At 39.9% G+C, this 15,491-nt stretch overlaps 1 protein-coding gene across 2 annotated transcripts in view; it reads left to right on the forward strand.

Moving 5' to 3' along the window:
• The first annotated feature begins 685 nt into the window (after positions 1–685).
• The window catches only part of VWA8 (von Willebrand factor A domain containing 8), a 359,147-nt gene continuing 344,341 nt past the window's right edge, over positions 686–15,491 (forward strand). For both annotated transcript variants that reach the window (XM_060079870.1, XM_060079871.1), the window contains exon 1: positions 686–948. In XM_060079870.1, the coding sequence (XP_059935853.1) occupies positions 786–948 (163 nt within the window). In that variant the 5' untranslated portion in view covers positions 686–785. The remainder of the gene's footprint in view (positions 949–15,491) is intronic.

Here is a 15,491-nt window from a genome sequence, read left to right on the forward strand (position 1 = left end):
TGTATTAGGCTTAGTTTGCTTTGTGGTAGGACCACTTCCCCTTTTGGCATGGATGACAGGGAGGCAGCCTTAGCCAGGGTCCTACTTTTTTCTCTTACTAAAGACATAAATTATATAACTCTTGCATTGCAGAGTGACTGAAAAAGTGCTTGATTTGGGTCCTTTCTGACATTTTGGCAACTTCTGTGTATCACTCCCGTTTAGAATTTATTAAGATGTGGTAACAAAACATGTAGAAAAAATAAATTAAAAGGGTAAGGCTTTCAGGTACTGACTGGAAACACAGGTATGGGTACAAGGAATCCAGATAGGTGAAAGTTCCCACAATCTTCAGAAAACGTACTCAAGTTCTGAAAAGCGTTTGAAGCAGTGTACAGGGAAAGTGCAATATATTAAGACAAAGGGCCATTAACCAAGAGAGTCAAATGCTCCTTAAACCCTTAAGCATCTCCTCAACTCCCTAGCACAGGGGAACGACTAGAGGCCTGCCTGGGGAATCCGCGGGGACCATCGCAGATGAGGGCGAGGAGGGAGAGGCGCGCCCCGGAGCCACAGGCCTGCAGGTGCTCCGCCCTGTCTGCCCCGCGGCGGGGGCCGATTCCCTTCGCCCCGCTGGGCCAGGGCGGCCCGAGACGGCGGAGCCGGCCGCGCTGGGGGAAGGAGTTTCCGGCGGACTCGGCGCGGTGCCGCTTCCTGTCCCCCTCGTCGCGCCGTCTCACACCGCCCGTCCGGGACGCGGCTCGCACCGGGCCCCCCTCCCCGTGCCCGGCGACGCCCCCGGCCCCATGCAATCCCGGCTCCTGCTCCTCGGGGCCCCGGGCGGCCGCGGAGGCCCGGCTGCGCGGCGCGTGAGGCTGCTTCTGCGGCAGGTGGTGCGGCGCCAGCCGGGCGGGGACGCGCGGCGCTCGGAGGTCAAGCTGCTGCACGCCGGGGCGGGGGCCGACACAGGTAACCCCTAGACGCCTCGCCGCCCAGCGCGCGGGCCCCTGCGCACCCCTGCCCCCTCTCCCCACTCCCTGCTGCTTCAACTGGGGAGGAGCGCTGCGCCGGGAGCCAGGAGGTGGAGGTTCTAGTCTCCACCTCGCCGCTAACTGCTGTGTAACGCGGGGCCAGGCGCTTGCACTCTCTGAGCCTCATTAAGTAACCCGTGGGAACTGGACTTAGGTTTCTGATGACCTGGAATAGTGCTTTCTCCTTCCCGCACTGCTTCTTTCACCCCCCGCCCCCCCGCGCCGGGATTCTGACTTAGATTACAGCACACGCAGAGCTTAATGCAGCAGCCCTCAGAGGGTGTTGAAAGCTGGACTTGACCTTGCTCTCTGAGTCCCAGGGGCCTGGAAGTCAGTCTGTGCCATGTTCCAGCCAGGGTTAGTGGCGGCTTAGAAATGTACGTTCTCGCCAAAGAGCCCCTCGTTAGGTTTTAAATGTATCCACGAGTCTTTCCAAGTTTTACTTGGAGTTTTCATTTCTCACAGGTTCACAATTTCTTAGAACTGAAAACCACAATTTAATTTAGTTAAAACCCCTGACTCTATAATTGAGGTAATTGAGACCCAGAAAGGAAAAGTGACTTCCAGAAGATTACACAGCTAGCCCTAGGCTGTGAAAGCGCAGAGTCCTAACCACTGGACCACCAGGGAATTCCCAGCTCTGATTTCTAAGCTCAGTATTTCTTGGCTCTATCTGAGATGGTTTTAGGGATCTCTCTCTGTGTGTGTGTGTGTGTGTGTGTATGTGTGTGTGTGTGTGTGTGAGCGCGCTGGAGTTAGAGCATTTGTGCTGGTTAAGGGAAGGGATGTATGTTGTTGCTCCACGTGAATGGCTAAGTGATTCTAGGCAAGATTTGGTCAGTGTCATTGCTTAGAATGACGGAGGTATTCACCTGAAATTGCTAGTTTCATGGTTCTTCTTGCACCCCCCATCCCAATAATTTTCCTTGTCAGAAGTGAGGGAGTTTAAGTCCTGTCCATTTCATCATTCATTCATCAATTTTTTTTTTCTTTTTCCTGTATAGGGTTGTGATTTGAGATTTTGCCCCTTTATCAATTATTATGCTTCTAGGGTGTTTGTTCGTTTGTTTTTTAGTCTTTGAGTTTTTTATTTGTTAGTTTCTCCTTTGTCCTAGAAGGCAGAGGTCAATGGTAGAAGTGTAGCATAATCTATAAATCGTGCTTTGGAGTGAACAGTCTGAGTTGGAGGCCATTTCTGCACCGTCTAGGCATGGGGTTTTGAGGGTAGGTTACTTAATTTTGTGTCCCAGTTTCCTTAACTGTAAAATGAGGATAAGGAAAGTATATTTGATAGGGTTGTTGTAAGGATTTAGTTTATACAATCCCTGGCACATATTAATGTTCAATAAAAATTAGCTTCTTTATTATTCTTAGTGTATGTTATTTTCAGCTATGTGAGATTTATTGTTTCCTTGGCTTTAGAAGAAATGAAACCAGTTCCTTTTAGGTTTGAACTGTGAGAACTGTCTAGGTAGGCTGATGGAGCAGGGTTAATTCATGGGAACTTTAAAAAGAAAAATGTTCTTTATACATGAATAATACATGTTGATTATAAAAGCATTAGACACGGCCTCAAAATTTGTGGTATGTCCAGCAAATCAAAGTACAAGATTTGCTTCAAATGTGAGAGTCATGTACACATTACAAACAACATATTAACTTCTTAGACTCAGTCACTTAGCATGACAGCACATGGAGTAAATTATGTTAACCCTACTTGCCTTGTCACTGCAAAGATTCTCAAGGTTGAAGGTATGAGGGCTGTGGATAAATGTACCTGAAAACTCACCAGAGATCTGGACTCAAGTAAGAACAGCTGTGAGCCAGGTAAACAGGAGGCAAGTTCTGGGCTTCCCTGGGACATAACATTGGCCATCAAGGTTGAAGTGTCCCATTTTGAACCAGATGTCACACACGGACAAATGTAAACCACAAATAGCATTATGCTGTAATGAATTACAGTTTAGATTGGAAAGATGCTCTCAGCTGCACTCAGACATGTGACTAGTAACTCACCTCTCTGCAAGTAATTGACCTTGCTTCCTAGTAGTTTGGAAAAAGAACAACACGGATACAAATTATATACTATTCTTATCTCTCCTGGGCTGTATGTATGTCTTATTTATCTTTATATTCCTTTTTGTGCATGTCAATTCTTTGTACCTAAGAAGTATTCAGTGGCTTATTATCTTCCAGTTCATACAGAGAGGGAGCAGGAGAGCCTGGAATTGCCTTGTTTTTAAAGCTCCTATCTTGTTGGCTTTATAAAGCCTTTATAAAGCTCCTATCTTGTTGGCTTTCAAGATAGGAGCTTTATAAAGCCTGAGAAGCAGAGGGAAGAGAGGGTCATTTTGTTTAAAAAGAAAAAAAAATCCCCAAACCCACTGCTCTTTATCTTTTGCTATTAGGTAGTCTGAACATCCGTAATTTGTAAATTATATCTCTTTATACTTCAATTGGTTGTATTGTCTCTTGGTTTTAGGAACAAAGGGGTTAACAAGGAGGTTAGCTACTGCAGAGAGTTGGGTTTTTTTGTTTTTTGTTTTTTGGACGGCTGCGCGGCTTGTGGGATCTTAGTTCCCCGACCAGGGATTGAACCCAGGCCCTCGGCAGTGAGAGTGCAGAGTTCTAACCACTGGACCACCAGGGAATTCCCTGCAAAGAGTTTTTATAATGATTATTGTAGTGTTTTCACAGAAGGAGCCAAATTAGTTCAGTAGGATTCTGATGTCAAACAGGCTCGGATATACAATAGATTAAGACCAAATGATAAATCTGGAAACATAACTCTATAAATCCACTGTGACACATTGAGTGCCATCCTTTTTTTTTTTTTTTTTTTTTTTTTTTCCCGTACGCGGGCCTCTCACTGTTGTGGCCTCTCCCATTGCGGAGCACAGGCTCCGGACGCACAGGCTCCGGACGCGCAGGCTCAGCGGCCATGGCTCACGGGCCCAGCCGCTCCGTGGCATGTGGGATCCTCCTGGACCGGGGCACGAACCCGTGTCCCCTGCATCGGCAGACGGACTCTCAACCACTGCGCTACCAGGGAAGCCCGAGTGCCATCCTTTTACACCCTTATTATTAAAGGGGTTCACTATTTTATCTTTCTGACTTTTGTGTATAAGTTTGTTTATAGAAATATTTAAAAATATTGATACTTTTTGTACAAGAAATCTATGTTCATTGTAGTGAAAAATACAGACAGATCCCCTAAAATATAATCTTTCCATGCAAATTCATGATTGTCATTTTTTTGTGTGTGTGTTACTATCAGTTTTTGTAAAATATATATATAATATGCATTTATATAATTACATATTTCTTTTTAAAAAAATGGAATCATGTATGTTTTACAGTTTATTCTCACTTAGCCATTATTGTTAATGTACTAACATAGTGATAAATATTGCTATATATAGTCATTTTAAATAGGCATTAAGTTTATACATTTATCCATATAATTTATTTTACCAGTTTCCCATGCTTAGACGTTCAGGTTGTCTATTTTTAAATATATAAACAGTGCAATAAACATCCATCCATATGTATTTTTGTAACTTTAAGATGATATCCTTGGGTTATAATAGAGCTAATGACTTTGGGGAAGGGAAATATAGAACTCCTGCTTCAATTCAGAAATATGGTGTAAAGGGAAAAACTGTACTGTGTGTGTGCAGGTCTTAGCTCTGTATTTACTAGGTATTGAACTTTGGGGAAATTATTAACTACTTTGAACCTGCAGCAGGCTATTTTGACCCTGAGGACATTGTGACTTTTGTGTATTAAAGAATTTAGCAGTAAAATCCCAGAACAGTTGTAACCTAATAAATTGCTGGACAATTTATTGGGAACATGCAGACTAGCCTGGAAATTGCTGATATATTTGGTTTTCTCTTGGGTCTAAGTTTTGTATTAAAAAAAACAATGGTGACACTTACGGGTTCTTAACCAGGGGTAATTCCCGTTCCCCAGGGGACATTTGGCAGTGTCTGAAGGTATTTTTTGGTTGTCCTAACCAGGAGGAAGGGGGTGCTACTGGTATCTAGTGGGTGGAGGCCAGTGAATCTGCTAAACATTCTACAGTGCACAGGACAGCCCCTAACAATAAAGAATCATTTAGCCCAAAATGTCAGTCATGCTGGCTGTTGAGAAACCCTGAACTAAACCACCTTCTTTGGTTGGTTTAGTTCAATGCTACAAGTCATTGAATTGTGAGTCCATTTCAGAGTCGAATATCCTAAGGTGTGTATATTCATTAACTTAATTTGTAGTTTACAGTTCAGAAGGTATTAAGCATTAAGCATCTCCCTTTTCGGAGAAGGGCTACCACAGATGTGCCTGAAATACGTAACTAAGAAAAGCATTTTTGAAATTGGTAAAGATTTTGACAGTAGAACAGCTTTGAAATATCTGAGGAAAATACCCATATTTCTCCTGGGTTAGCCAAGAACTAAATAAAAATTATTAATCATATAAAAAATTTAAAGTCTTATTAGAAACTATCAATACAAAATAAAACTCTGACAAAGCTATATACTAAAAAATTTATTGATTAAACATTGAAGAAAGAGCAAAATCTTTTTGGTATTCAGTCCACGCTGGTGGCCACAAAGGAAAACAAGGTTGCAGAAGATATAATTGGTGAAATTCTATATGGACAAAAAAAGTGATTGATAAATCCTCACTATAAAATAATTCTTTAAATAAAAGAAAAATAAAAATGTGCTCTATAAAAATTGATCAAGGAGGGCTTCCCTGGTGGCGCAGTGGTTGAGAGTCCGCCTGCCGATGCAGGGGACACGGGTTCGTGCCCCAGTCCGGGAAGATCCCACATGCCGCGGAGCGGCTAGGCCCGTGAGCCATGGCAGCTCCACAACGGGAGAGGCCACAACAGTGAGAGGCCCGCATACCGCAAAAAAAAAAAAAAAAAAAAATTGATCAAGGAGTTCTTTTGGCTTAATTTTGCTCGAAAGTTAACTTTGATGAAAACTTATGAACACTAGTATTATTCTGATTGAAATGTTTGTTTTCAGAATATCCTCAGGGTCAAAATGTTATATATTCCTCTCTGAGTATGTATCTTCTTTGTAAAATAGGGATAGCTACACTTGCTTTGCCTGCCTTTACCTTACAAAAATTGTTGTTAGTCAGCAGTCATTAGGTTTTAAGTGACAGAAATGTGCACAGAAAAGCATATGATTGGTTCACATAGGTGGGAGGTCCAATGGCTTCAGGCTGGACTAGATGCAGGATATTAGAACATCTGTAGGACTTGGGCTCTCTCTGTCTTTCCCCATGGTTCCCCCACTCTCCACTCTTCCTTTATTGGATCTACTTTTTGCAGTATTGGTTTCAATGGCAGGCTTTTTTCAGCTGGTAGCAGTGACAGCCTTACTGACAGCCCCAGACTTTGACTCTCCTTACAGCTCACAATGTGAGAAGAAGAGAGAACATTTTTTCCTGTGAGCTCTGAAAAATCCTGGCGAGAAATCTTATTGGCCAAGCTTGGATCACAGGCCCATCTCTGAAAGAACCACTGTGGTCAAAGAGTGGAATGTTCTGGCAGGGCTTGTGCAGGGTACTCATTTCTGGGCATTTGGATGCAAGGGTAAAGGTTGGGAGGAGTGGTATAAACTACCCAAACCAAATTGGGTGGGTTCCTCACTGGAGAGAGGGATTCTGTTGTCAAAAGAGGAAAGAATATTGGGCATGTAAAACAAAACAGCTGTTCACTAAAAATCAAGTGAGTAATGTCTGAACAGGTTTGTACAAGAGTATTATGTAAAAGATATATTAATTATTTTCTTGAATATAGAAATTATTTTCCTGTAAACTTTTGGGAAATCCCTTTAAGTTCAGATCATTGCAAGTGATAAAATCAAGCCTTGTTACTTTAAAAATGGCCTTAAATTTGATTTCGTTTGGAAACTCTTCCATTCTTTTCAGGGTTTTTAATTTTCAACTCCATATTTTCCATGCTTGAATAAAATACATAATTTATTGGTAGTAGTAGTTATGTGACAGTTTGTGTACTGTACACGGATTTAGGTTAATCCGTTATGAATTACGTGTGCTTGCTTTTTTGCATTATTTGTAATAATAAATGTAATTAAATGTTAAGCAGCTTATTCTATAACAATTTGTACTTTTTGATAACTCATTCTTAGTTATTCTAACAATTTCCATTATGAGTATCTTATATTATTAACTAAAATCTTTTTAAAAAATGATTGCACTTGACCAAAGTATTTCTTTGGATTATTTGAAGAGAGGTTTACGTTAGTTTCTTTTACCTAAATTGTATTACCTGTTGTATAAGTATCTTCATTCTCCTTTAGATGAATACTTACACTACTTCACTTATATGAATCCTTTACAAATAAATGACTTGATTTCTTTTCTTTTCTTTTCTTTTTTTACATTTTTGGTTCCGTGTTTTTTTTTTTTAAATGACTTGATTTCTGAGCATGTTGGAAGATGGGCTATTCTCAAAGAATACAGAAAACAAGGGGTTGAAACAATACTTAATTAAGAAAACAGTATCTAATTAAAGTGAACCAGGGCTTAAAACAATACTTAATTAAGAAAACAATATCTAATTAGAAACTGGAATCATTCATTCATATATTCACTTATTGAATACCTGCTTGGTTTGAGGTATTATTTTTGGCACTGGGAATACAAAGGTGATTAAAACATAGACTTGACCAACAAAATGCTATAGTCTTATGGACTGAACAGTTGTCTTCAAACATTTTTCTCACTTATCTCCTAAAAGGGTTTTGCAAATTTATATCCCTTTATACATTTTTAGGTTGATATCTAGAAATTTCCCTAATAAGTTTGAATAGTTGAAGAGCATGTTGTTTCTATTGTGTTGTAAATATTGACATTTGACACAAAAATTGTTACAGTACTCTTTAAAATGTATCTTTTAAATGTGTCATCTGAAAAAAATGCACAACCTATAAGTTGAGAGTTATGTTTTATTTGGTGAACTCTCTGAGGACTTCAAGCCCAGGACACATCATCTCAGGTAACTCTGAGAGACTGCTCCAAAGAGGCAAGGGGGTGGGGGGGTGGGAGCCAGGATATGTGGGAGATTTTGCAATAAAGACCAGGTAGTTGGAACATCAAAAGATTACTGTTAATTAAAGAAAACCAGATTTATCTCAAGTTAAGGAATTTAGCGCTTTTCTATGTACGGGAAGGTGCAAAGTCTGGGTTCATTGAAATCATTCCTTTGATATGCCCCTCAGGTATTTGGGGCCAGTATCCTGTGCTTTCTAATCCCAAGTCTCCTCAGGGTGCACTGTCAGGGATGGCATTTTGTTTCCATCCTGAGCTCCCTCAGGGCTCACCTTAGGGGTGGCTGTAATGTGGTGGCTTGATGGCTGCAACATCCTTTGTTTACTGATATGGCAGCCAGTATTTTAGTTCACAGTCTCTCTGGCCCAAATTTGACCAATGTTTGGAAGACATTTCATGACCAATTTTTTCCCATGTTGCTAGGAATGCTCATTCCTAGGTCAGGCAAAGATTCTTGTTGATATGCAACTCCAGGTGCTACTTTCTGGATTAGGCCCTGTTGATAATTTAAAATTCTCTGGATCCTTTGTCTTACTAGTCTGTTATGATCCAGGAGATATTTTCTCTTGTTGCTTCTTCCCATACGTAGAATTACACTATTACAATTATTCTATGTAGAGTTATAAATGTGACTTATTTCCTCAAGATGTTTAGCCATTATCAATTTTGTTGGAGGCCTGGTTACACATTGGGTAATGTAAGAGACAAGAATCTTATAAAATAGACAGGATGTAAGTAATACAGCTAGTAACATTGGCAGTCATAGTGCAGCAGGGAGACACAAAGCATAAACAGTTTAGAAACAAAGAACAAATTAAAACAATGATTAGTGTAACTAGTTGTAATCTGGTTGCAATAAACCATCAAGAATTTGGAGAGAGGAAATTAAATCTAGTCTTGCACCAGCTTACTTTTAACCACAAAATTCACTTACTTAATTAACTTTAATCTAAACCTAGCCAATCCTGACCATCCACAAACCTTCCATCACTTTCTGTATCCATATTAGTTTGTCCCTTATTTTTTTCCATCCAGAAAGAACCAGCTCTAAGATAAGCTTACTTTCTTTTCCCTTAATAAAATGTAATTCCATTTCTAATATCTTCTTTACAGAAAAACACATGCTCCTTTCCTACTATATACTGAAATGTTTACGTTATTATTTCAGTTGGCTTTAATTACATGTTTAAATTTGATGGACATCTCAAAGACACAGGAAGAGAAATTCCAGTTCCCTCTACAAGGCTTTTGTTTAAGGTCAGCATTCTGAGAAGATATTTTGTCAAACTGGCTTTTTAACTTAACTGCATACATACACACGCACACACACACACAAACATACACACACACACAAATTAGCCCAACTTGGCCATTTAAGGTTGAGATCTCTTTTAGTATAATTTAGGTACTTGCAAGTGTGATCTGGCTGGCGTATTAGTTGGAGGTTGGCTTTCTGATGCCCCTTTAAAGATGTCAGGTCAGCCTCCTCTCCAACCTCTCAGCTCAGACTTCTTGGTTTCCTATACTGAGCAAATCCCAGGTTCCCCTAATGTCTTCCAATTAGGGGGGTCTCCCAGTGTTTTTCAACCAGGCTCCCCTAATGTTACTGAGTCCAAGCTCACTCTACTCGCTGCATGACAGGCCAATAAATCAGAGACAGGTGTTGAGGCAAGGAATAACGACTTTATTCAGAAAGCCGGCAGACCGAGAAGATGGCAGACTAATGTCTCCGAAAAACCATCTTATTGGGGTTTGGATGCCAGTTTCTTTTATAGAACAGAGAGGGGGAGGAGATGAGGAGATAATGTAAAAAAGCCATAAGATTTGCAACTGTCCCCTGGAATGGCCAGCCTTGGGGAGGGGATGTGTTCATTTCTTCTTTCTTGCAGCCATCCGCAGGTGGACAGGGTCAGGATGTACAAAGGCACTTTGGTTTAACATTCCGGCAGAGGGGCAGGGTTCCCTGAGGCAGGCCATTGCGTATAGACAGCATCCTTTTAGTGAACAAAAGCAGCGGAAAGCAAAGCTTAAAGTAAAAGAAATAGATTCAACATATAGTCAGATTTGGCTCTTCCCTGTTACACTAATACCTTTAGATTAGGGGGTCACTCCCTAATGTCTTTCAGTTGGGAAGCCAGGTACCTGTTAGACACCGCCAAATGAAACTCAGGATCATCAGCCATTAACAGGAGATCCTAGAACCAGGAGAGACCCAGATTTGTCTGGACTCTGAGGAGGCGGATGGGCACAAGAGACCTCTTCTGGTATCAAGGTTCTGGATCCTTGTAGAGTTTAGGCAAAGGAGAGAAGTATACTCTGGGTCTCTTCATAATTGGTTGCCAAAACTGTCGACTGAAAAAAATGTACAGCCTAGAAGTTGAGTTATGTTTAATTCGGTGGACTGTTTGAAGACTTCAAGCCTGGAACAGAGGATCTCAGATAACCCGGGACTGCTTCATCGAAGAGGCAAGGGGGGAACCAGGATATATAGGAGTTTTTTCAATAAAGACCAGGTAGTTGGAACATCAAAAGGTTACTGTTAATTAAAGAAAATCAGATATCTCAAGTTAAGGAATATAGCGCTTTTCTATGTATGAGAAGATACAAAGTCTGGGCTCATTGAAATCATTCCTTTGAAATGCACCTCAGATATTTAGGGCCAGTATCCTGTGCTTTCTTATCCCAAGTCTCCTCAGGGTGCATTGTCTGGGATGGCATTTTGTTTTTATCCTGAGCTCCCTCAGGGCTCACCTTCGGGGTGGCTGTAATGTGGTGGCTTGATGGCTGCAACATCCTTTGTTTACTGATATGGCAGGCAGTATTTTGGTTCACAAATGGAATCAGAATATCCTAGTAATTTGTTAACTATCACCTCTTTTTGAAAATAGATAAAAAGCTCATCTTTAACTGTCAGAAAATGTATGTTATTTCTTTATTTCCTTGATTTGTATTGCAATTACACTTACTCCTCATAATTTTATCTTAACATATTCTTATTCTTGAAAGTTTTATCTTTATCATATTTTTCTGCAATAAAAATGTCTAAATGTTAAAATGTTTCTATCATTATAATTATTAGAGCACAATTGTTCAAAAGAACATCAATATGTTTGAAATTTTCTTAAAAATTTTGTGAAAACATAGCTATTAATAACATGAGTAGCACTTTTTCCCAGTTGACTATAAATTACTGTAATTAATATTCCCTAATTTTATTGCTGGAATATAAAGAATTTTGATATAGCAATATCACTCAATTTTTTGCAGACTTTCTAAGTCAAAAATATGTTGATTTATTATCAAAAATGATATTTTTAATGATCTATAGACTGGCAACTTGATTATAGCCTTTTCATTTTGTTCATGGCAAAGAATTGGAAACCACTTGACTTGCAAGTAAAGTCACTGACCCAGCCAATAGAATTATTCCGCCTCAATATCTGGGAAGTTCACTAAAAAGGCTTCACGAAAATTTATCAAATGGCTATGGTTATTTTCTCACGTAGAGGCTGCTTTTTTATTCTAATGTACTCAGAAAGAGTTGTTAAAATAAAACTTTGATTCAACATACCTTTGCCAGCACAATATTTTTTGGAGAAAATGCTTTTACTTTATCACATGTTTAAATACTTTCTGTCAAATTCTTAGTTTTCATAATTAACAGAGGTAGTCTGTACTGTCAATCCAATCAGCCAAATTAGACTTTCTGACAGAAAAAGTATTTTTCCCTTTCAATTCAAATGAATGTGTTTATGTATATTTTAAGAAATGTTATAAAAACCACTGAAAAATAAATTATGGGACACATTTTGAAGGCTAGATTACTAAAGGCAGTAAAGCTAAGAATAAAGGAATCTTGTGGTTACATATTTAAGTTATTTATTTCATAATATATGATAATATAGTTTTGCTCTTTAATGTATAGTAAAGTAATATAGTATGGTTAAAATTATTTATGTAAAGAGGACTGTGGCAGAAGTCATGATATTATTTTATTAAATGTGTGATGGACTTTGTTTATGGGCCTTAGAGAACAATTAAATAGAAATCATGTATAACAATCAGTAATAAATTCATCCATTTCTTTAGACCTCATGATCAGTCTTTGACATTGTATTTAGTGGAACAGAATACTATTTGGTTCAGAAGCTATTTATAACCTTTTCATTATAAGAGTTAGAAAATAGCATTTTATAAGATGAGGAATGACTATATTGGAATGAATATTTCATGATGATGTTTGTTTGAGAATAACTTTTTATCTACCTTTTTGAAAGATATCCATCTGATCTGAAACATTTAAAAGTTTTCTCTGTTCTTTTTATCCAGTGTATTGTGAAAAATTTGGTACTGCTGAAACCTATTTCAGTTACATTAAAATGAATCAGCATTAATAATGTGTACTGCTTCAGATGTTCAGAGGTGCCTTTTTTTTTTCCTATGAATAACATGTTCTCAAGATAAGAATTGAGAAAAGCTGAAGAAATTGCTTACCTTTAAGGTTGAGAAAAGCCAGTTTTCGAAGCTTTTTTTCCTTTGCTCTCTGAGCTCTCCCATCTTGGATTATTTGACAATACTCACTCACACTTCCTCACTCTGCAATATACTGTATCTGACACAGGCCAACACAGGCCAACTACTCTGGTCAGTTCTAAAGCTACTCTTCACTTTTAGTAGAACTATATGAGATGGAAAACGTATTCCTAGGCAGGTTTATGTTGATTTGAATACTGTTGAAAGCAGGCTTCTCCTCAACCATAATTAAATATGCCCTTTTGTTTGGTCCCCTAGAGCAACGCACCGTTCACTATAGTAAACTAAGTGAGAGAAGGGCTCCTGAAAAGACCCGTGGGGATGGAGAGCCTGTAGGGCCATTCTCAGTCAGGTCAATGTTAGGGAAGAACACATGGAAGTGAAGACCTGAAAACTGATCCCCTTCAGACTGCCATGCTCTGTCTCCTTGGAAAGTCCTTGTGTACCCAAATTTAAAGACTCTGAATGTAAAGGAGCCATAATCAATAATTGTACAGTGCGAGACATGCTATTACAGAAGGATGAGCCAGATACTATGCAGAAGGACAGGAATGGAGTGATCAATCCTTGAGTGAGGTGCAGATGGCGCAAAAGGGAAAGTTAGGGTAGATTCAGTGGGGAGATGAAGATACCTGAGGAGTACTTGTGTGAAGGAAAAGTGTGAGAGATGTGGAAGGGCTTCTAGGTCAGGGAATAAAGCATCAGTTCCTGAGATAAGAATACAAGAGGTAGAGCTGGTTGGACAACACACACAGAGAATATAGAGTTCCGTGTTTCTCATGTTAAATTTGAGGTGTCTCTGGAATATCAAAGTGTCCAACAGGCTACTGAGAGGTATTGAACTCGGGAGAGAGATCTGAGCCAAAGTAGACATATAAGACTTTAATTGTACAGAGGTCAAGTGTGGGCTATGGGTATGGATTAGATGACTAGTCAGGTGTAGCATGGTAACAGCAGATGGCCAAGAACATAAGCATTTGAGGCAGGGAGGGCAAATGCCTAACCCCTGTGAGTGTCTTTTTCCTCTTTGCCTACAGCAGACATGGCTAATTGATCACTGCCCTGTTTCTTAATGAGTCCGATTTCCATTGTGATTTCTTCTTTGGTTTTTTTGGAAGGCTGTTTCTTGATTTCCAAATGTTAAAGATTTGCCAGTTATCTTTTTGATGCTAAGTTCTAGTTGAATTCCATTTTGATCAGAAAGCATACTTCGTATGATTTTAGTCCTTTGAAATTTATTAAGACTTGCATTATGGTGCAGCCGAAGATCTTGTTTGATGAATGTTTCATGTGCATTTAAAAAGAATATGCATTCTGCCATTGTTGGGTGTAGTGTTCTATAAAGGTCATTTAGGTTAAGTGGTTAATAAGGTTTTCAGATCTTTACTTCTACACTTGGTCTTAGCCCAGAGGCCAAGAACTGATTGTTTTTACTTCTATATCCTTCTTTTTTTTTTTTTTCTGCTCTTCCATCACTTACTGAGAGAGATAGTAAAATATCCAGATATGACTTTGAATTTTTCTCTTCCTCCTTTCAGTTCTGTCAGTTTGTGCTTCATGTTTATTCCCCAGCTCCCTCTTTGCCAGTCACCACCTTAGGTTTGCTGTCTTCCCCCACAAAGGGGCACAGCTCCTTTCAGGAGTTATTCTAAATACACTCACTCTCTCTCCTTGCTCTCCCCTGGCCCCTTCAGGCCCAGTGGTGGTAATGGCTTTCTGTTATTGCTAGTCCCAGGGTACTGCACCATCCTTGTTGGTTTTCCCAAACTCTGCTCATACCTTCATAAATGGTTCCTTTATTACTCTCTCCTCAGTTATTCATTTTGAATGGACTATCAGTTTCTTGCTGGGCCCCTGATTGATAATGGATATATTTAGGAAAAGCATTTCAGTTAGTAGGAAAATCCAGTGCAAAAGCCTGAAATGAATATATGTCTGACATGCTCAAGGAGTAGCGAAGAGACCCACGTGGCTGGAGTAGAATAAGTGAGGAGGACACTAGTAGGAGATGAGCTCAGAAGGGAAATGGGGTGCCAGATCAGAAATAGCCTTTTAGGCCACTGCAAAGATGGGGGTTGAGCAGAGGACTGGCATTCCTTGGTTCCTATTTTCTTATGATCACTGTGGCTGCTCTGTTGAGAATTAACTGTAGGGTGCCAGGGTTGAGAGAGGAGATATGTAATGGAGTGAGAGGTAATGCTGTTTAAATGAGAAAATGAATTTAAGTAGTAAACCCCTACCTGGCTTGGGTCAGCATTGTGGTGGTAGAGGGTGTAGAGAGAAGTGGGCAATACTACATATAAATGACAGAGTCACTACAATTTTCTGATGGGGGGTGGGAGAGAATAGTTAAGAATGGCTGCAAGATTTCTGGTCTGAGAAGCTGGAAGGATTAAGTTGCCATTAGTAGAATTGGGGAATACTGTGGGTGGAACACACACAGATCAGAAGTTCAGTTTTGAATATATCAACCTGAAGCTCACTATTAGGCGCCTCAGAGTCTGTTGGTATCCATGCTTCAAGTTCTGTGGTCTGGATTAGAGAGATAAATCTGGGAGCAAGCAACATATTAGTTGCACTTAAAGGCATAAGGCCAGATGAGCTCATCAAAGAGAGGTTATAGATAGAAAAGAAAAGAGGCTAGAACTGGGCCTCCACACCCAGTGATTGGAAGTTGAGGAGGAGAGGAAGAAAAGGCAAAGAAGACTTGAGTCATAATGAGGTAGGAGGAAAAGAGAGGAGGTGAGAGGGCCAGGAGAGAGAGAGAGAGAGTGGTGGAATCCCTGTGGAGTGAGTCGTGATTGGATGCGGGGCTCTGACTCCACTCCAGAAATCACAGTGGTTAGCTCTTCCTGC

This window comes from Mesoplodon densirostris, chromosome 17 (assembly GCF_025265405.1).
Source record: "Mesoplodon densirostris isolate mMesDen1 chromosome 17, mMesDen1 primary haplotype, whole genome shotgun sequence".
NCBI classification, from domain to species: domain Eukaryota; kingdom Metazoa; phylum Chordata; class Mammalia; order Artiodactyla; family Ziphiidae; genus Mesoplodon; species Mesoplodon densirostris.